This window comes from Centropristis striata, chromosome 4 (genome assembly GCF_030273125.1).
Source record: "Centropristis striata isolate RG_2023a ecotype Rhode Island chromosome 4, C.striata_1.0, whole genome shotgun sequence".
NCBI classification, from domain to species: domain Eukaryota; kingdom Metazoa; phylum Chordata; class Actinopteri; order Perciformes; family Serranidae; genus Centropristis; species Centropristis striata.
The window spans coordinates 15129048-15152042 of NC_081520.1; the positions used below are offsets into that span (position 1 = coordinate 15129048).

At 38.2% G+C, this 22995-nt stretch overlaps 2 protein-coding genes across 2 annotated transcripts in view; one reads left to right on the forward strand and one right to left on the reverse strand.

The window, feature by feature from the left end:
- The window catches only part of zmp:0000001236 (mastermind-like protein 2), a 43480-nt gene extending 31181 nt beyond the window's left edge, over nucleotides 1–12299 (forward strand). Inside the window, exons 2-5 of the mRNA XM_059331831.1 lie at nucleotides 1883–3100; nucleotides 10227–10391; nucleotides 10741–10849; nucleotides 10937–12299. Coding sequence (XP_059187814.1) covers nucleotides 1883–3100; nucleotides 10227–10391; nucleotides 10741–10849; nucleotides 10937–11781 — 2337 coding nt within the window. The 3' untranslated portion in view covers nucleotides 11782–12299. The remainder of the gene's footprint in view (nucleotides 1–1882; nucleotides 3101–10226; nucleotides 10392–10740; nucleotides 10850–10936) is intronic.
- Nucleotides 12300–15948: 3649 nt separating this feature from the next.
- yap1 (Yes1 associated transcriptional regulator) overlaps nucleotides 15949–22995 on the reverse strand; it is a 29130-nt gene continuing 22083 nt past the window's right edge. The window contains exons 6-8 of the mRNA XM_059331269.1: nucleotides 21077–21204; nucleotides 19824–19936; nucleotides 15949–18791 (exon numbers count right to left, since the gene is read on the reverse strand). Of these exons, the coding sequence (XP_059187252.1) occupies nucleotides 18556–18791; nucleotides 19824–19936; nucleotides 21077–21204 (477 nt within the window). The 3' untranslated portion in view covers nucleotides 15949–18555. The remainder of the gene's footprint in view (nucleotides 18792–19823; nucleotides 19937–21076; nucleotides 21205–22995) is intronic.

Here is a 22995-nt window from a genome sequence, read left to right on the forward strand (position 1 = left end):
AAAAACAAGATAGAAACTAAATCTGAGGGAAATGATCTTGCTGCATGGACAGATAATTCCACTTCACAAGATTGCTTAAATTAAGATTATTAAATCTAGAAATAAGCATGTTGTACGCTTAAAATAAGAAATAAACTGTTAAAACAAGATAAATTAAAGCTGCAAGCAGCGATGAACTGGCCTGAGCAGAGTGCACTGCAAATTATTTGTTTCTTACCAAGATAAAAAAAACCTTTAGATTTAGAAGTGTTACATCATTTGTCTTGTTTTAAGAGTTAATTTCCTATTTTATGCGCTTAACATGCTTATTTCTAGATTTAATCTTAATTTAAGAAATCTTGTCAAGTGAAACTATCTGTCCATGCAGCAAGATAATTTCCCTCAGATTTAGTGTTTTTATCTTGTTTTTGCAGTGTAGAATTGATAGTTTTACAATACAACACAACCATCAACACAATCATCATCATCCATTGAGTTTGTCAAAATGCTTACACACTTGTTAGGTTTGATAAAGAAGGCTTGGCGAGTCCCAGATATATTTGTGCCTTGATTAAAATGTGAAGATGCATCTCTGAACAATTGTTAAGAGCATTAGCCGAGTTAATACAGACACGAACAGAGCAGAAATGTAGTGAACTGCAGGATTCACTCCAAACCCTCAGGCTATGAATCATCTTAATGTAATGTGTGCCAGCAGGTGGAAATGACTCAAATTTGTTCCCACAGTGAAATATGCAGCACACTGATACTCCTCTCCTGTGCTCAGGTTGGTGTACAAGCTGAGCCATTTTGTTTCCATGCAGGCACCACATTAAAAGATGGTCAGTTAATCAGTCATTTTTATGTGTGTACAACAGCATGCTCGAGATTGCAACTGGATAGACAATTGCTTTCTCTCTGAATTGTTATTAATGACTCAAAGGCTCATGTGAAGCAAGAAACTCTTTAGTTTTGTTGGCATAACAATTAGATCTGCTCCTGCAAATATACATCGTTTTTTGCAGTGGTAGCATGCAGGGATTTCAAATGCTTCAGTTTTATGGAGATGTTACTGAGTGGTTGGAGTTATGAGTCATGGCTATGTACTTATTACCTTAAATAAAGACATGGGGATGGAACAAAAGGAAGTCAGATATCTGCACCAGCATGTTAAGCAGAATCTCAGCAACAAAGGAGAAACTCTGCTATCTTACGAAGTACAATGGAAAGAAATATAATGTATGCAAATGAGGGAAACAAAGACCCTATTCTTCTCTCTGCGGTCTGTCGACTGTATCAGATTCCTAGCTATCTTCCCAGCTCATCCATTGTGCTCCAACTACATTATATCAAAACCTTTTGCCGATGCATTGCAAGATTTAAACTATGTATGAAATGTATGCATGTGTTATCTGAGCGTATCTGCATGATTTCACAAAGTGATGTGACTGGGTGATTAATGGCAGAATAAAGCATTCGAGACGTGATCGCTGTTGTAAAATCAAAAGCTGTGCTACTCAATGAAAACACTGTCTATTAATAAAAGTAATCTTCCTAAATTTCACAAGCTGGTCAAGTGTGCAGCATCTACATTACAGTACAGGCCTCGGAGCGAATTGTGAAATTGAATTAATTTACATGGTGATACTTTGAGCTGGATGTAAAATTTAATGCACCCATACTGAGAACTATTACCATGATTTAAATTGGCTCACAAGCCAGCTTTTGAATCCAGTGTAATAATTAAAGTCTTGTTATGAAAATTTTATCTTATGGGTTTGTCTTCGAACTGCATTACCGTGGAGGTCTTTTGTAAAACGCCGTATAAATAATGAACTTGTGAAATAAATGTAAGGTTAAGGTACCAAGTGTTTTCTGAACTCTATTCTGTTGTGTGTTGCAGCTCCAAGGATCTTTGCGTAGGAAGATTGAAGGACATGCACCAGGGCACGCACCTAAGCAGAATGGGCTCCCCTGTGGTTTCTCTGGCTCAGACTTTAAGAGGGTGCGTGTGGATACTGGCGGTCTGGGACATGGGCCATGCAACCATAACCTACCCCAGTCTCATTCTCTGCAAGGCTCCTCCACCATGGGCATGCAGAGGAAGAATTACATGATGCCCCATGGAGTGGGGTCAGATATATTCAATATGACCCTAAAAGAAATGAAAAAAGAGCCCATTGAGGTCCAGTCTTGTGGCCAGTCCAACGCAGAGATGATTTTTGACTTCAAAGATGAGAGTGGTGGTCAGATTGACCCAGATCTTCAGGATCTTTTTGATGAGCTGACAAAGACAGTGCCAACACTGAATGACCTGGAGTTTGAGAAGATGCTGAAGCAGGATGATACGTTCGGTTTGGATCTAGGCCGGCCGAGCTCAGCAGGAGCAGCTGCTACTCTGTGTTCCCCACTGGATAAGCCAATAAAGATGGAGCACTCCCCAGATTTTGGCCAGGTTCATTGTGGCTCGCCACAGCTCCGGCCGGCCTCAGCAGGACCCTCTTTCACGTTGACCAGCACCTCTTCTACCAACACGTCACAGAAAGCTAACACCCAGGCAGGACACCCCAGAGCCCTGCCCTGCTGGCCAGAAATATCCCACGCAGAGCAGCTGAAGCAGATGGCAGCCAACCAGCAGCAGCCGAGCTCTCTGCTCCATCACCACCACCAAGCACCACCTGCAGGATTGACCAGCTGGGCCTCTGCCATGAGCACCCACTCCTCCACCAGCGCCTTCCCCCAGGACAAGGTCTCTGGCCCGGCCGCTCTTAGCCAGCAGAGGATTGGCCCTCAAAGTAAAGGGATCAACAACTGCCTCTTCAAGTCAAATGGCCACAACGGCTCCCATCATTTGGACATGAAGGTTCTCAGCACCAAGCCCACGTTGCATTTCAGCCCTAAAGCACCCCATTCTGCCAGCCAGCCAATGCCTATCATGGCAAGCTCAGTGAATAAGACGTCAGCCCAGCAGCAGCAGCAGCAGCAACCGTCGACGGGCCAGAATCAGCCGCATGCAGCTCTCCACTTCCAGAACCAACAGATCTCCTCGTCAGGGGGTCTCTGCCTGCAGCCCAAGTCAGTTCCTGCAGGGCTGCCATTCAAACTGGCACAACAGCGTCAGGTAAGGACTCCAAAGTTACTGTATTTAAACCTCTGAAGTCCAGGAGATTGTGGTTCAAATTTGTCAACTTCCTATGCATTCATTTCTGTCTGTGTTTAGCATCTTTCAGTCCGTCCTTTCATCACATGCATGGCCCCTTTTTTTCGACACACATTTGGCTATCAGTCAGATTTGTTTTAAATTACAAATATAAAGCTGCCAGGAACCCAACATACAAACAAAGGACATAAGTTTCTATGGAAATGTACCATTTTTCCCCACTATTTATACATGCAAAAACAGCAGAAAATAATGAAATAAATCAAAAACCGTAAAAACATCAACATGTCTATTTGCATGTAAATCAAAAATAGTAGTTTAGTACAAAGACAATTCACATTTTAAAAATGGTCTAGAAACATAAATGACACACTGTAAAAACCTCTATGGTTGCACTTTCAACTGGCTTTCTCAGTTTATCTACATATGATATATTAATAAAGTTATCACTGTTAATAAAACATGCTCAGTGTAGTTTCAATAAATCGATGGACTCCAGAGGGTTAACACAGAATAGCTATTAGGTAAAAAACAAAAAATCGTAAAATGTTCTCACTTAAAGTCACAAAGTATTCTGGCCTCTTCATATTAAGCTTGCCTTCAAAAAATGTATCTTTGAGTAGAACAGATTTTAAACTTTGTGACAAACTTCTTTTTCTGACTAGGAAATGCATTTTAAAGCAGTGGATAAGTGACAAACCTCCAACTGTCTCACAATGGTACCAAGAAACATATAAAGTTTTACCATTAGAAAGACTAACTGCGTGAATGAAAGGGAATTTGTTGTATTGATGGTTTCATTTAATTTATTTAGGTATATGAAATTTAATTTTACAATTTATCTGTCTTTATTTCATTTAATGATTCATTCTCATTAACGTCATCCACCCTGTTATTGTCTTGTGTATTTGTATAATTTCTAATTTCACTTCGATACGACAGCTGGGGGTGACTGAGACTCCTTTTTCTTCTCCCTTTTCTTTTATTGCTGCCTTTCTTACTTTTTTTTTGGAGTGAGGTCAGTCGTGAGGTACTTGAAGTCATTTTGGTTTGGATGGTGGTTTATTTTCCTATCTGTTGTGATATCTTTGTGATAGAGAGAGCACTTATATGTTGTTTATGTTTTTGTTTTGAGAAAAATCAATCAAATCTATTTTTAAAAAAAGAACAAAATAGTCTAGGGTTTAGGTTGATAAGTGAGCAGTTTTAACCGAAATGAAAAGCTCAAGACATTTTTTGCAACTATTGAGCAATATGAAATCCAACTAAATCCTAAAAATTATATTATCACAAAAACTGAGAGAAAAACTGAGTAAAAATGGAATAAAAATGGAATCCATTGATTTGAAAATTTTTTGCGACCTACATTCAATTGAATAAAGACTGAAGACAAGATATCTAAAACTCCAATTGGGAAACCATTTGGTTTTTGTAAATGTATGTATACATATTCTGAATTTGACGCATTTTGTTTTACTGTTCTACATAGTGTCCTAACTTTTTTGGAATCGGTGTTGTACCTACATTTATGCAATTGAAATATACAGTATGAGTCAACTTAGCAACACTGAAGTTACAAGAGCTACAGAATAATATTAGATGTAATTTCGAAAATACATAGATAGGACATCAGAGTTATTAGGTATTAGATATTAGAACCATAATCTATAATGTCTCAATAAAGGTTTAGATCAGGGATGGGCAACTTAAATGCTGGAGGGGGCCACTATTTTTCATGGACACTACCACAGGGCCACATATAGGAGCATGCACTTGATGATACCAGATATGATGAAACTGTGAACAGTGCAGTAACTTAACATATTTCATGCTCAAATGCATGTATAACAGTATAAATAGGAATACAAAAGGTTTGAAGCAAATAAATGTTTTTTTCAGTGCAAGAACAGCAGACCAACATTAATTGCAAGTAGTAATTTTGTGCATTTTGACACAGCACTTTTAAGATTTCATGCTCAAATGCATGGAGTTGTACTGAGGGCCACTTCAAGTGAGGGTGCGGGCCGTATGCAGCCCCCGGGCCACCAGTTGCCCATCCCTGATCTATAGTGTCTCAATAAAGGTTTAGATAGACATTTTTGACAAATTACACATTTCATGTATGGTTTTATTTAGATGTTGAATGACTGACTTGTGTATTTCTGTACACTCTATCTACAAAGTAAATAATATGATATTCTGCTGAGGGTATAGTAACATGATTCACAGCAGTCAAACTCTCTCACTTTCGTCTTCCTCATCAATCGGTTTCCTCAGTTTGCTCGCAGCAGCCAACCTGCTGTCTGAGACAGCAACAATGCAATGCTGTTTGTTTTGGGACTTTATTTTCATTGTTCTAGCTGCTCAACTGTGCCTTTGCTGTTGTGACTCCCTTGAATATGTATTTCCCCTGAAAGTGTTTTGACGATGACACAGATTGCCAGAGCATGGTAGATTAACATGCAGGACTTCTAATTTCTCTGCTTGTCATGGTGGCTCCCCGTCAGGGCACAGATATGCACAGCGGGATTTGCTAATTGGAGGTTGTTAGCTACAAGGGACAAGTGGTGGAAAATGACAGTAATCTGCTTAGCCTGGTGCCGGAGGTTGAATCACTGATTTGTTATGATTGGGGAGATTTAGACCGTCCCCTCTTTCATTTTTGCTCTAACAGTATCTGTAGCTGTCTTTGTGTGAAATGATAATGCGAGCCACACAAGAGAGCTCTCATAACCTCAACAGATCAAGGGAAGTGCTTGAGTGACTGGGAGGAGGTGGGAGGAGGGAGGGAGGAATACAGACATGGAAGTAAACAAGGTAGAGTGACAAATACATCATCACACATGAGTAAAACAAAACCAGTTTTACCACTATACTGCACCAGTGAGCCATTTCCACTCTAGACAGAATGTGTGTCTGTGCATGTTCATAGTTTGTCTTAAAAAAATAATTTAAGTCCCATTAAAATGTTTGCATTACTGAATAATCTTTGTAAGCCAACAAATATTTTTAGGATTATTTTACATACACACAATACATTAATTAGAGTTGTAATCAAAGTAAAAAGCCCTGGTTATGTCAGAACTATTATTATTATTATTATTATTGTTTGCAGTGATGATGAATTGTAATAAAATTTTGTGGTAAAACATAAATCGTAAGCAGTAGAAAATGGTACATAATAAAAAAACTACAGTTATAAGAAAGAAGGGGGAACGTAGAGCTGGATATAAGATAATGAAAAAGCCATAATTTTGAGCAATTATTAAAAAAGCAAACCTTTCCGATGCCCGGAGCTCCTGAAAGTCAAAGCCCAGTCACCTCTGGTCTTTAAAATGCTGAGGACATGTAGCTGTGCTCAGGTTCATAGGAGGTAAAGGCTCGCTCAGACAACTTTCCCAAGGACATTGGGTTTTAATGTGCAGTTTGTTTGAACAAATAATATATGCAAACATGAAACGGGGGATTTGAAAGCATAGGAACTGTTCGGAAGAAACAAGAGCCACCTTCATTTCAGAGCAAGTGTCTCAAAAAGGCTGATAATGGTGTTTGTCTTTTGCCGTCAGCATGGACAGGGTTAAAAGTCTAGCTAATGAGGAAGGGACAGCTCACAGAGAGGAGGAAAAAGAGCGGAGTCTCTTCCCACAGTGAATTGAATTAGTAATGCCGGAGAAATAAAGGTCCTGAAAGAGTGCCCTGATCCCCTGTGTAACACTAGCAACTAGCAGTGGGCTTCCTCCCACCGAGTAAAGCTGAGGACCTTTTTTAAAACAGCCAGAGATGTGAGCTCTGGTGCTTGTTTGAAGCTTCTTACAGTTTAATAATCGGTTGCTGAGTCAAACATGTCAAAATTCAAATCCACCACTCTGCAACTCTCTAGCTATCTCTAGGTCACACACAAAAAAAATACCTCACTCACTTGAAGTACGAATACACTCTCTGGCAGCTTACAGTAGAGGACACTAATGCATTATGAAACCTGAGTTACTGTGGTTGGTGGGCAATGCTATTTCAAGGACAAAATATTGCTAGTCACATCAGTAGTGTAGCTGTGTTGTGTGTTTAAGCTAAAGAAAGTGACTCTTTGGGGTTCCATGAGAGTGTAAATAGCATAAAGAAACACATACTCATGTATTTTATTTTTATTTATTTAACCTTTATTTTAACAGGAAGTCCCTTGAGATTGCAATCTCTTTTTCGAGGGAGACCTGGACAAGATTGGTTGCCAGTTACAGATTAAAATGACAGTGACAAAACATGGGAACATAGTAAAAACAGCAGAAAAGAAAAAATAGGCAATACACACATTATACATACAGAATCCAACTCAGGTAAAACGAGTGCTCTTTTCAGTAACATGGACCGTTTGAATTGCTTTAAATTTTCCCAGGGATGCTAGGTTTTTAAAATGTAACACAGTTTGCAGATTATTCCAAGACAATGGTGCAAAGTAGGAGAAGAGTTTTTTTCCCCACTCAGTGAGAACTCTGGTAACACGGTAGGTAGCCGAGTATTGCTGTCGATCTGTGTCAGGAGGTTACATAAGTAAGAGGGGAGGAGACCCAGTATTGCCTTGTAGATGAAGATGTGCAAATGGAGTTTTCTGCGTAAATTTAGTGTAGTGTAATGTATGAACAATTACAGGCTGTTGTTATTTATTATGTCTGAAATAACTATATTCCTATTTTTTGCCACTGTAGAAAGCGTATTAGTTTGCTTACAATTTAAAAAAACATCTTTATGGAATTTTCTGGTAACTAAATGCAATATAGCCTAGAAAGGACGATTTTAAGAGAATATTTAAACTAAATGAAAACAAACTGAGGTTTGCGCTTTTAACCTCTTTAATTTTTTATATTACGTTTCACAACATACATTGAAAAGCGATTTCTGCATAACATTTTTTAGCTATGTAGTTATTTAATTTCAAGTATCGAATGATTCTGAGTCAAAAAAGGTTTTATGTTATTGTATATTTGACTTTATAGTTGCACACTGATTTATGCTTGCATTTTTTATTATATCTAAACATTTTCATTTAGATTTACATTTACAACATTTGGCAGACGATCTTATCCAGAATGAGTCTGCTTAATATGAGACAGCACTGTTAGATCAAGTGAAGACAGACATTCGGCAGCAATTTCATCATTCCAGTGATTAAATTCAGCCAATGCAGATTTCCATTTTAAATGCTACTCAAGAGATTTTACTCTGCTTTCTGCAGAGTACTCTCCTTATTGAAAGTGCACAACCCCAGATTACAACAACAATTTAAGATGAAGGTTTGCTTGCAGTCAATAATGACTCCTTAAGTTTTGTTGATGATCTTGTGGCACCACATCCCTCAGTGAGGATAAGAGAGGGGCCACGGGGGCTGAGCCTACCAGGTCACTCCGGCAGTGCTGTGAAGGGAGTACTTGTTTCCTGGGAAAGGGAGCCGCGGCCAAGTCCAGATGCCGAGGCGCTCCCCAGGGACAGCGTCCTGAGTCCAGACTGGAGGAAGTGCAGTGTGAGAGCCGGCAAGGCTGGGCCTGGATCACTGTCAGCTGCCTGCACTGCCGCAGGATGGGAGACTAAATCACTCCGCTCCTTCTCTGAGGCCTGAGCCACATGTGGTATTCATTAACAACAAGCTTGTGAAGAATGAGAGGGGGGAAAAAACATGGAAAACAGCTTTATGACACATCGGGATGACAGAGAGGATTACTCAGTTGTACATGCTAAAACACCCCTCATTGGGTTTTTCTTACAACAAAGATGGAATAAGTCCTCTCCAGTTTACCTTCTTCAGGGAAAATGTGTGTGATGGTCACAATTTCTCACAGTCTCAATAACTGGATCCAGTGAATCAAAGCCACTGACTCTGCTTTCTAGAGTAACTGGAGAAACCACTGTTTTGATGTTTTAGTCCCTGTGTAACCTCATTGCCATGCTTGGTTTGCTGTGTGGGTTGAACTCGGCGAGAAGGCGAATATTAGCTCATGTGAAATGGCTTGTGACTCCTGATGAGTTTCAACTTCCCTCATTCTCTAATCCTGTCTCGTTAGTTCTCCAAATTTCAGCCCCATTCATTATCATTCACACACACATACACTTACTTCCCTCTCATTTTTTCTGTTTTTCTCCCTGGGACCACAAAGTCACCACCCTGTAGAGATTCATCCTCTGCAAAGAATCTGTCCTCTAACTAATAGCTTCTGCTAAATGCACTGTTGGATTTCTAATCCATTTCACCCTGGGAAACATTTTAAGTCAACACAATGACTGACATTGTATACACAGCGTGTGTTGACTTGGATTTGGTGCACATTAACCTCCTTCATGACAAATGCTTGCACTTGGTTGAAGCTTGAGCACATTGAGAGTGTCCTTATGTCCACAAGAAAGATAGGTTTTACTTGGATCGCTCGGATGATCTACTCGGCTGACTAAAAAAAGCTAAGAAATATGCATTACAAGGACATATAACATCTCGTACAGCCGTGATGGTGAAAGCATACGTCTAGGACAAGACTTTCAACAAAAAGCTAGTTTGGCTATCTCAATTTCATTTGAGTGCTGCCGACTACAACATTTTAATCAGTGCGATAGTGTCAGGAGCCAAATGGGTTTCTGGTGGATGGAATTCCTCCTTGCCAAACACAACACAGTGATCAGTAAAGGAGAGCTTATTAAATGGAGGTAGTCATGGTGCTGGCGCTTAACTCCCCATTGGCACACATTTCCTGCTGTCTCAGGGATTCTTTCCACTCTCTTTAGACACAATTATCAAGGGAGAAGCAGGCCTTGAGGAGGGCTCGCACTCCCCCTTCCAAAAAAAGCTTCTCTCCAAGTCTCTCTTTTTCATCTGCAGAGGGAGTAGCCTTGACCACATTCTGGAGGTTGAATAGCATCTTTGACACACATCTATGATGTCTTGTAGAGTTTTGCCCTCTAGTGGCCGACTCATATTATTGCAGTGTTTTGTTTTTGTGTTTTTCCACAGCAGCTTTCTCAGCACTTTGCTCCAGTCTCCAGTCATTTAGCAGAGAAGAGGTATACAGTGTTATATACAGTGTTTTAATAATCATGTGTCTCTTCTAAGGGGGTCCCTCCTGGTCCGAGGCTGCCCACCAATGGAAGCTTAGGAGTCATGTCAGCCCAGTCGCAGCCACGGCTCCCAGCACCCAACAACCAGCAGAAAGGCCCGGTCAAAACTCAGGCAATGCAGAGACAGCTTAATCAACAACAGCACAACATTAGCAACTCAGTAAGAAACCTATTTCAACATAAAACGCTCACGAATTATTAGGCATGGCAATCTGTTTTGAGAATTTGTTAGATTTTTTTATTTTTATTACTTTATTGTATGTTATGAGATTACAAATATTAGCAGCTTCATCACATATTCAATTCATCCTGCCACATTTATGCATTTTTTACAAGAGGCAGTGCCAAAAGAATAAGTAAATAAATAAGTACATAAATATTCATGTTTAATTGTTTGCTTATTCAATTCATTATTTCATTGAGAAAAAGAAAGAGAAGAAAAGAGAGAGCGAGAAAAAAAAATTATAAACTGATTTTATTTTTGACACCAACTTTGTCTTTTCTTTTAGGACAAAGACAATGCACACGATCAGTTCAACCGTCATCTCACGAGACCGCCACCTGACTACAAGCAGTCAAGAAGTATGGTGGGAGTCCAGCAAGGAAACATCTTCACAGGTACTGAACAGTTATCGTAAGTCAGAAATGTGTTAAATGCTTAAAAGTGACCACAATTCTAATCAGTTTTTCTTGGCATCTCTTTAGCTCAAAACTCCTCCCAGTCATCCAGCAACGGCCCTGAGAATGACCTCCAGTCCATGTCTTGTCACCTCCCAAGTGGGACCGGCTCGAAGATGAGCCCTTCGCCATCGGACCGCAGATTTGGTATCGGGACCGACTGCCGTCCAAGTGCTTGTATCGGCCAATTTCAGCAGCATAGCAATCAGAATCGAATTGGACTAAATCAAAATAAACCTAGGTTCCTGGGGCCGAACACACATGGGAATTCTTTTGGGATGAACAATGTAGCAGGTGTACAACACCCGAGAACGACAGCTGACCTGCATTCCTCAGGGGTACCAGGGCAGGGTCTGGGAGGCTTGATGAAAAATGTCAACATGGGCTGGGGCTCAGCCAACAAGCAAGTGACAACTGGACTCGGTGTAAGGCGACTACCCAATCCACTACAGCCTCAGGGTGCACAACTGGACATGCCAAACCACCCGTATCAACAGAGGCACATCGGCCCTCCCAACCAGGTAGCACCAGACATTGGGATGCTCCCTCTGAACCCTTCATTAAGAGACACAGGCCCAAGAGCAAGCCAGCCAATGATGGGATCTCCATCAGCAGTGGGGAACCTGAACCAGGCCTCTCCTGAACAGAGGGTACCAGCAGGATCTTTTGCAGAGCCCAGTCCGAGCGCTAGCAGCTACCAGAATAACCGGGCGAACCGACTGACCTTTGACTTCCTCCCCGAGGGAGACAACACAGTCCCAGGGATCAACACAGACTCAGACTTCATAGACTCTCTGCTCAAGTCTGGCTCTGGGAATGATGATTGGATGAAAGATATAAATTTGGATGAGATTCTGGGCAGTCATTCGTAAATTTGGGTCACAGATTACTAAAAAAAAATCAGACTGCAGCTAAAAGTACAGAGGTTACAGATGTAAGGGGAAACATTTGTAAATAATGTTAAAATGGAATTTTATAAACTCATATTATTTGTTATCCAAGTATACTGTATTGTTTTGTATTGTATTTACTGTGAACGGAATTTGTGTTCTGTCCTTAGTACTCTGCATATTTTATTCCTGGTATATTGGCCAAGAAACTACTTTTCTTTGCAGTTTTTGTGGTCTGTTCGTCATACTCATGCTGTAGTGCTGTCATATAGGATAAAATACCAAATTCACACTGTGAAAAGAAAACATTGCTTTGTTGCTTTCAAGTTCATCTTGGTATTCCAAGTTAAGTTTCTAAATCTGCATCCACTATTTAGCATGATATGGTATTTACCTTCAGAAGTTTTGCTACCATACACGCAAAGAATCTTGCCACAACAAATGTTTTCTTACTCATCGTTCAAGCTTTTTCATCTGTGGTAGTTTTTGATGCAAATTAAGTAATGTAACCATTCTTTATTTTCATGTAATATTTAATAATTATTGGGATAGTAATGAGACATTATAATACATGTAATTAATAAAATTGATTTGAATAAATGAATAAATAAAAAGTGGTGTTTGTGTTCCCTTTTTGAATAGATGCTTAGTCTATATTATTGAAATATAGTTATTGTATCAAAAGTCATTGTGCAAAACCTTTTGCGAAGAGCTGTAATCTTGTATTTTTTAGATCCATGTTTTTTTCTGGCTCATACATTGTATCCTTGCCCTCCATTTTTGTAGGCCATGTCTGCTAATGGACTACAATACCCTTGGGTGTCAGGGATACACAGATTGAGGTTAATTACAGAAATGTCTATATATACACCAAAGTGTTCCTTTGTTCTGTTTGCCTCAAATGCCTGAAGAAGCTCTATGACCAAAAGCTTGTTTATTATTAATTAGTGTAAATTTGAGACTGTGAAAGTAAGTTTTTGATCGCTTTAAGTTTCTAGAATCACATGCCCACAACCAAATAGCACACTTAATATTTACTTTCCAATGATAACTTGATTTTGAAGGTCTACCGATTGTCCCATAGTATCTCATGTTGTCAAAACTTTCTTTAAAAAACTTATAGAATGTCATCCAAATATAATTAATAAAGTCATATTATAGTATGCTGTCAAATTTTTATTTAAAAAATAACAAAAAGTAATAGAATAGTATGTTGTCCAAATTAAATTTTTTTAAAAGAATAGTATAGAATGTTGTCCAAATTTCACAAAAAACGTCATAGTATAGTATGTCATCCAAATTTAATTAAAAAAGCATAGTATAGTATTTTGTCCAAATTTAACAAAAAAAGTCATAGTATAGTATGTCGTCCAAATTGAATTAAAAGTCATTGTATAGTATGTTGTCAAAATTGTAATAAAATATCATGGAATAGTATGTTGTCAAAATGTAATTAAAAATGTCATAGTATAGTATTTTTTTTCCAAATTTAATTAAAAAGTCATAGTATAGGATGTTGTCAAAATGTATTTTAAAATTTCATAGTATAGTATTTTTTCCAAATTTAATTAAAAAGTCATAGTATATTATGTTGTCCAAATGTAATTAAAAATGTTATAGTATAGTATTTTGTCCAAATTTAATTAAAAAGTCAAAGTACAGTATGTCATTCAAATTTCACAATAAAAGTCATAGTATAGTATGTTGTCCAAATTTAATTAAAAAGTCATATATTCAACTAAAAAACGTCATAGTAGTTGTCCAAATCATGCAAAAAAAAAAGTCATAGTATATTATGTCATCCAAATAGCAAATAGCAAAAAGTAATGTTGTAGTATGTTGTCCAAATTTCATTTTTTTAAAAGTCATAGTATAGTATGTTGTCAAAATTTCACAATAAAAGTCAAAGTATAGTATGTTGTCCGAATCACACAAAAAAGTCATAGTATGTCGTTAAAATTTCACAAAAAAGACAAAGTAAAGTATGTCATCCAAATTTCACAATAAAAGTCATAGTATAGTATGTTGTCCAAATCACACAAAAAACTCATAGTATATTATGTCATCCAAATAGCAAATAGCAAAAAGTAATAGAATAGTATGTTGTCCAAATTTCATTTTTTTAAAAGTCATAGTATAGTATGTTGTCAAAATTTCGTTAAAATGTCATGCTACAATATGTTGTTAAAATGTAATTTAAACAGTCATAGTATAGCATGTTGTCCAAATTTTATTAAACTATCATGATATATTATGTTGTCAAATTTTAATTTAAAAAGTTATAGTATAGTATGTCATCCAAATTTCACAATAAAAGTCATAGTATAGTATGTTGCCCAAATCACACAAAAAAGTCATAGCATAGTATGTTTGTCAACATTTTATTTAAATATCATGTTACAGTATGTTGTCAAAATTAAAAAAAAAACAATGTGAAAAAAAACATCTATGTTGTCCAAATTACACAAAAAAGTCATAGTATAGTATGTCATCCAAATTTTATTAAAAAAGTCATAATATAGTATGTCGTTAAAATTTCACAAAAAAAGTTAGTTATATTGTCCAAAACACATAGTATAGTATGCCGTCCAAAACACACACAAAAAGTCATAGTACAGTACGTCGTCCAAATTTAATTAAAAAAAAGTTATAGAATATTATCTCGTCCAAATCACACAGAAATAGAAAAAAAAATCTTTGTATAAAATAAGTTTGAAGGTAAAAAGATAAAACAACAGAATCCACTCCGAGGTATGTTGTCAAAATTTCATTAAAAAATCATACTATGGTATGTCACCCAAATTACATTAAAAAAAAAGTAAATGTATAGTATGTTGTCCAAATTTACTGAAAAAAGTCCTGCTGTATTATCTAAATCCCATCAAAAATGCCACAAAAATGCCATCGTATAGTATGTCAGGAAAATGTCATGAAAAATGTCATAGCATGAGAGCACTTTGCACTTTTCCTATGTGGCCCTGCCTCCCTAAATTGGCACTCAGTCATCAAAACTTTAAGATCCCTGTGATAAAGTCCATGTAGAGCATATTTATGTTAACTACTTTATTTGCTGTTGGGTAGTTCAATCTATAGCAAAGTATAATCATATGTTAAATTTTAGCAAAGGAACTGGTATCTCCAGTTTTCAGATAAATGCAATGTAGTAGAGTAAGAGTAGAAGTACAGTACTCCAGTAAACTTTACGTATTTTCCACTACTGATTTGGGATCATATTTACTGCCACCCAGTGGTTACAGGGAGGAGCTGCAACACCGTGTCATAGTACTTCATATTTACAGCACAAATAGAATAGCCTTTGACTGGTGTTGTTGGTTTGTTATCTGCATTGACCTGTCATTTACTCATATTTAATATAAAAGAATATATTTGCATTAATTGAGAAGCTGCAGGTTTGTTCTATTAAAACAAGGTCATATATTTAATGTAAAATGTATAAGCAATTTCAATAAAAGCTTATAGGGTCGGGACAGACAAGAATAACCTTACTCATGTATGTATGTATGTATGTATGTATGTATGTATCAAGGTTATAATAGTTTTGGAATTTTTATTAGTCTTAGTTTAAATTTTTTTGAATTTTTGTTTTCAAATTCAGTTAGTTTTAGTTAGTTTTTAGACTGAGGTTGCTAGTTTTATTTTTTGAAAATGCTTAGTTTTAGTGCGAGATTCAAAGAGGTCATAATAATTTTTGCCTTTATTTCCTTTGGTTTATCCATCTTAGCCCCAATAAGGTTATAAACTCTTACAGTTCCAGGTGTTTCGAATTTTGGTTCAAGTGTAGACATCCCAATCTCAATAAACATATTTACCATGTGTTCCTGCATGTTCACTAACAGAATCCTCTTTCTAATAGAAACACTGGATCATGTATGAAAAAAAGTTGACATAGACGAAAACGAAGGATATTTTCACTATAATTTTAGATAGTTTTAGTTAGTTTAGTAACCACATAATACAGTTTCAGTTAGTTATCGTTTTTTTTTAAACTTATTTTTATCTCAGTTAATAAAAATGTTTTTTCCATTCTAGTTTTCGTTATTCCGTTAAATATAATATCCCTGGTATGTATGTATGTATGCATGTATGTATGTAACACAAATAATAAAATACAATACCACACAAGTAAAATATTACCACAAAGTATATACTTTATTTCAGGCCAATTTCAAAGTATCATATGAAGCAAGATATAATGTAACAGAATTTATTGTTCTAAAACACATGCACATATCTATCAAAAAAAAAAAATGAACAGATCATTACTGAATATAAATTCATTTCATGTGCATTTAGAAAACTCTAAATACAAAATCCTTTAACTTGTGTGATTAGTTCTACTGCTACAATGACAGTCAACAGCTAATATGCTCTGACAATTACACACTAAGTAAGCATAAAATCAGGTTTGTGTGACAAAATGCATCATTGCATCAAAATGAAAACTCTGTAGCCGTGCAATACAAGCACTGTAGTGTACCACTCATTTTAGTTGCATTGTTCTCACCAACACTGTTTATCCATCTTAAAACCATCAACACATGATTTAATGATCATTAAAATCAAAACTAAAAAGAGGTTTCTCACACAGAATAAAAAAAATTGTTCATGATCTCTGATCTACAAAAACAAAATTGTTCCATCAAGTTAATGCTACCAATTAATTATTGGTTGGCAACAGAATCAGTGTGACACCCTGCAAGGCCAAACAGGGCATACAGAGCAGGCTGATTATTCAAAGGTTACTGCAGTCATGCAAATATGTAGTCATGGTGTAAACATCAAAATGTGATTATGAGAATTGTCAGTGTGTTGTCTTCACTGCAGCCGTAGCAGTGTCTTATTCCGAGATAATGTAAACATGTGAGCGCTTATAGAAGAATCACTTGCTTCTCTGTTCTGAAACCTCATCCTTTAAATCTCAGGGTTAGTCACTCAAAACAACCATCTTGTCTAAAAAATAAAAAAGAATCTCTCAGCTAGACCTATTCAGACATGTCCATTAACACTTTAAACCTACATCATTTTCTCATTAGCTTATACAGTGTGTTCATACAGAGGCTGATTCACAAATCATACCGTTTCTGGACTCTGTGAGAATGGAAGCAAAAATAAGTGTTAGCGTCATTACAAAAACATCTTTGGAATCTGCCACAACAATTCCTGACTGAGATTATAACTGATTGTTTCTTAATTATTTCACAAAAAAAAAAAAATTCAACAATCCACGTTAACTCCCCGCCGTCAGTCAAACCCTGGCCTTCTACACTACCCCTCGACATAACCTGCTTAAACTTGTCCTCGCTGTAGTCTATAAACATTTCATTTCAACACGGCATCGCACCGAGCGGTCACGGCCGCTCCTTAGGAAGACTGCTTCAAACATCACAACTCTTGTCGACTGTATGTTGTCACAAGGTTTAATTGATCAAAGAGCTATAGTTTCTGTTTCGCCAAGAGATCTGCCTTTTTGGTTAATGTTTAGGAAAGATAGTAAAAGCTGCATGTGATCAACAATAACACTAATATGTATATAGTAAATCAGAGACAAGAGAACCAGCTAAATGCTTTTTTAAAAAAAACATACGCCAAAACTGAATCATTCCGTCTTGGCAGACTTCATCTTGGTGAAGTGGTGTGCTGTGATAACAGTCGACCCTGTTAAAAATGTATTAATTCATCTATGAAAGGCATTAAAAACAAGAAGCAAAATGCCATTTGATCTAAGCTATCATACATATGTAGCAACCTAAAAATAAAAGGATACTAAAAAGATAAAACAAAGAATGAATCATGAATTAGGCTTGGATAAGACTGAGATACTTAGAAGCTAGGGTTTAAAAAACAGAAATCCCTAAATCCCCTTATAATGTGTTTATAAAACAAAAATACAATTTTGATTACTGAACATTAGATAGAGGAAAGTGTGGCTGATGAATGAATACAGCCTAATGCATATTGCTGCATTACAGGAACTTTGTTCATGGTGCTCGCGTCTCAAAAAATACAACTGAAGGCACTTGATCTATCAAATGTTTAACTTAGACTTGCTGGCACAGCCAAGCAGCAATGTAGTCGGTCCCCAGGCTCCAACCCTCACGTCACCCCGCCCCCAGCAAAGCCAACATGTCCAAAGTGGGCCTCACATTACCTTTACTCCAAATCAGTATTGTTCTTTATGCTTCAAATACATCATTTTTGGTTTCTCAGGCTCGTTGAATACAAACAAACAAACAAAACAGAATAAAAACGTACAAGGCCAAATGTAAAGCTACTGAAGCTAGATGCAATAGTCCCAAATGCAGTTAAGTAGCACTATATTGCAAGGAAAAGAGGCACCAGAGGCTCCAGGTGATAAGTGATGATGGCGGTCCTTGCAGAAGAGTACATGCAGCTCAGCTATGAGGGGAGACCAGGGGAAGGAGCGGCCCCTGCTCTAGGTAAAGATGCCCTAGATTCACTGACAGATCTGTGAAAGATTTGGGGACCCTTGCGTAATTGTCTGTTCATGGGCCAGCCTTGAAGACACAGACAAAATAAAGAGATAACACACCAGTGAAAAGAAAAGAACAATACTGCCTCAAAAGAGGTTGGCCTTACACGCCTAGACAGAGACAGAAGTCCAGAGAGGCTTGCTGAAATGTCTTGTAAAAGCATCTATGACTCCTTCACAGATTAGAGCAGGCAGCAGTTCAGAGTGTAGGAGAGGAGTAAAAAGGAGTGCTCTGCTCAGATCTTCTATAACCACGTGAGGAAGCTCTCCTTGTCGATCTTGGTAGCTGCCAGCACCGTCTCCATGTCGTTGAGGATCTCGGAGCTCAGGGCCTCCTGGAGACTGGGCATCAACTCTTCGCCCTCCACTGCCATGCTCTCACTCTCTAGGGTGCCCAGGTCCACGTCTGTTCCCGGGATTGCGTCCAGGTAGTCGGGAAAACGGCTGGGCTGTGATGCCATGGAAGGTGGAAGAGGGTCCCCTAATGATGAGGAAAACATTGTTAAATGATCTGACTCAGCAAGTCAGAGGGTGTTTGGACGATCTTGTCAGCTTGGTGCATTGCAGTAAAGATAATAATTGAACCACATTCCTATCTTTTTGTGCAGACAGTAATTATGAGCAGCCAAGTGAGAACAGTCACAACAGACGCCTAGTTGCAATTACAAGCAGGAGATTTGGGGGATTTCTGACAGCTACAACATCACTAACATAGTGGAAAGAATTGTGAAATATCAACGAGTCAGGGCAGCTAAAAAGCCTCTCTCATGAGAGTAGTTCATTATGAGTAAAGTCTGCTATCAACAATAATTAATTCTACTTTCTTATGCAATAAAAAACTTAAAGCAACTCTTCCCATGTACAATATGTGGTGTAAATACTAGAGACACAGGTAAACATATTTTATTAAACAACCAACTATTAGAAGTTATAAGCTTCATGAAACATTTTCATTATTTTCTGAGACCACTCTCTGCTCAACAAAGGGTTAATACCAAACTGAACTGCTAGTCCTTGAGGCTTTTGCTTTAAACCAGGAGTTCCATCTAGTTGGTAAACAAATACAACTAATGGTATTGATGGTATTCAACTTCTTTCTCAATATTTTGAAGATTTTCTCATTATTTTTACTTTTTTTCTTGTGGTTTTGGCTTTTTTCTTTTCATTTTTACCTTTTTTGTGACTTCAACTTTTTTTCCTCATTATTTTGACTATTTTCTCATCATTTTGACTTTTTTTTCGTGAATTTGACTTTTTTTCCATTTTGACTTTTTTCTCGTGACTTCAACTTTTTTCTCATTATTTTGACTATTTTTTCATGATTTACTTTTTTTCTCATGACTTCAACTTTTTTCTTTTCATTTTGACATTTTCTTGTGACTTCAACTTTTTTTCTCATTATTTTGATGATTTTGTCATTATTTAGATTTTTTTTTAATGTCAAATAAAGCTTCATGAACCAACTACTAAAATGTCATCACCAGCTTATCTGGTATGTTGTTTCCAGCCTCACCTGTGTCCATCTCATCCACGCTGTTGAGGAAGTCATCTGGAGTGCGAGGGACGCTGTAGCTGCTCATACTCAAGCCGCTGTCTGTGCTCTCATCCCTGGAGTGGTAGGTCCCGCTGAAAATACAAAAACAAACAATTCTGGGTTACAAACTGTAAAAATCATGATGTTTGTTAGTGACCGTGCAATCAAACTGGAGTAAATAAAGTTGTTTTTGTCTCAGCAGAGTTTGTGGATGACCTCGATGACCCTTCACTCAACTGCTTTGAAACTGAACTGTGTGAATCTAATTAACTGATCCAACAAAGCAAACACTCAGTTATTAAAAGCACACAGGCTGAAAAGTAACAGTGTGGCCTTAATTCCCTCGGGGACCTTCTGCATACGTGCACGTTTCAACTGTTCCATCTATTTGAACGACTGTGGTGAGTAATCCACAGCGACACAGAGCTTCACTTTTTCGCCCTCGATTGCAGAATATAGCGAAAAGAGCAACGATGAATGGGGCAACAGAGAGACAAAGAAGCAGAGAGAAGACATTTGACAAGCCTATACTAATTAGCAGAGGAAAAATATGTAGGCAGAGTATGGCAGAGGCAGGATGAATGAGGCCATTGTGAGAGTAGGGGAGTGGAGGCAACAGGGGGAGGAGGGGAGATTAGGTTGGCCTGTCTACTGACTGGACCACATGTTCTCATGGCCTGCTTGCTATTCAGCTCTTTCCTCACTTCATCCGCTCACGGAAGAACTAGAGCTTGAACTGCTAGGAATGATTTCCCAGAATGCAATGGAGCAGATCTTTTTCTCAGATCTAATATCAGTCCATTGGGTTTTGTGTCATTTCTGCTCAAATTATAGAACATGTCTGTCTTCACTTTGAATAAAGTGTGATTTGTTATTTTGCACAGGCAGGTGACACCACCATTTAAGCTCTGATTGCCTCATTGCAGCAGTTGCACACCAGAGGTCATCATTGTGCAGTAAACTCTGCTGGTCTGAGTGAGACATTACCATGTGAGAAGGGTTAAGCCCAGAGACTGGCCTTCTGTTTTTACTACTTGTGTAACTCAGGGAGCTCAAACAGACGAGCACACAGATTCCCTCAAACAGGATACATTAAGTCAGACGAGCTGGACCAGAATTGAAGCCCACGCCAAGTGCACTGACGTCAATCAGTGCACCTCAGCTGTGTGTGTACTGTAATATGGGAACATTTGCTCTACTGAGGCTTCTCCTGGCTTCTGTATGAAACCAACCTGTTGAGGAATGGGTCAGAGCTGTTGGCGGTCATGGTCCGGGCATCCTGGGCCATAGGGGAGGACACAGGGTTTGTGATGCCATCTTGATCCATACTGGTAGGCAGCTGATTCCTTATAGCAAGCTCCTGTGGATGATAAAGCATGAAAAGCATGTGAGCAACACAATCAACTCCACTCCTAACCTCAGAAGATAATTATAAACAGCTACAGCTTCGTACAAATATGTCACAACTGCCTTTTAACGCTGCTGTCACTGCATAATATGTTAAATTAAGGAATTACACACAGACTGCCAACATGGTGTGCTCCATTTCTGCCCATACAGAGTGTCAAATTACACGAGGGGCCGACAACAGTTGGAGACAATTGTTTTCTACACATGCTCTGATCAGATAAGGCCACGGATATGAAGTCATGTTGTTCTTTTTCACCTCCTTCCCCTATAAGTCCTTGAACGGGAAGGTGAAGTGGCTTGACCAGTGTCCCGTTTTGAGATCCCATTAACTTTTAAAGGGTGAAACAACAACCAAGGCAGCCACTGGGATGTGTTGTTTTTAGAAAAGTGGTAGACTTTCCGCTAGACACCTCAAGTGTTTAATAGGAGTTTTTAGAAATAGACACAATCTATGAGAAAAAAATGAATAAAAAGCATAATTCAGCTGAAGGTGTTTCCTTCTCAAACAGCTACATTTATCCCAGAATCCCATGCGCACATGTAAACAATCTGGTTTTGATTAAGAGGGCTTATGAGGGCTGTATACTGTAAACAAGCTTTATGGTTTTATTGGCTCTCTTTTTGTGCATGACTGAGCAGCGTCAGCACTGGACTGCCACCAAAAGTAGCATACATTGCCACCCGTTCCTCATCATACTTCGGCCATGTGGAATCCATTTGGGTGTGGCAAGTATTGCCCCAAAGTTGAACTCCTAACACAAGCATATAGCCTGCACCATTGCACAATTCCCTACCATATTCATGCTCTCCTATATATTTGCAAACACAGTATGGCCTCCGTATTCTAAACATTACATATCTTAAAACTTACAGGAATTTGGCGTTTACTGGAATCTAGTCTGATAGTAGGTCTTGAAATGTATACAGTCCAGATTGCAACACCTCATTTTATTTTACATTAAGCTCTTTGTTTATCCAACAAGTGAGGGTGTCCAGGGTTTGGATAAGAGATCTGGCCATGTGTGATCTTTATAACTAATGTTTTACTTGCATAACTAATTAATTCTACATTCTCTATCATTACATATACATGCATACAAACCAGGAGAAATCAGGTAGGGAGGCAGAAATGAATAAATGCATGCATAACATTCTCTATAAACCTTTATGTGCATGCAGGAAGACGGGTAAAAAAACAACTAAAACAACAGTTTAAGGTTTTGGCCTGGCTAACCAGTCAGGATACTCCAGCAGAAATCTATCTGTACCAACCATATTCCCTTACCCTATTATGCAAAGCAGAATTCTCCTTCATGTGACAATAAACAGGTTATTTAAGCACACAGTGTGTCCTGAGGACAGTCCAAATCATCTGCCTGGAGCATGTACACACCTGGGCCACTTCCTGCCCTGTGAACTTTAAACAACCCGAGGGAATTGCCTGGTAAACATAGTCACTAGCACCCTCATTCATAATCATAAAGCTGTGTTTCTGGTGGTATGACACAGCCTTGAGTAAACTACTGGACTGGGCTGCACCACCCTGTGTGGGCGGCACAGTGACACATCACAGTTCGGAAGTGATAAAATTACCACATATGACTCACGAGGCTTCATTGCAGGGTGGTGTAACAATAAAGACCGATCAAAGGAGCTTAAGATCCACCGCTATACCTATGAAATATGACTCATATTTAAAGGCCTATTCAACGTGGACATTGTGTTTTACAACAAACACTAA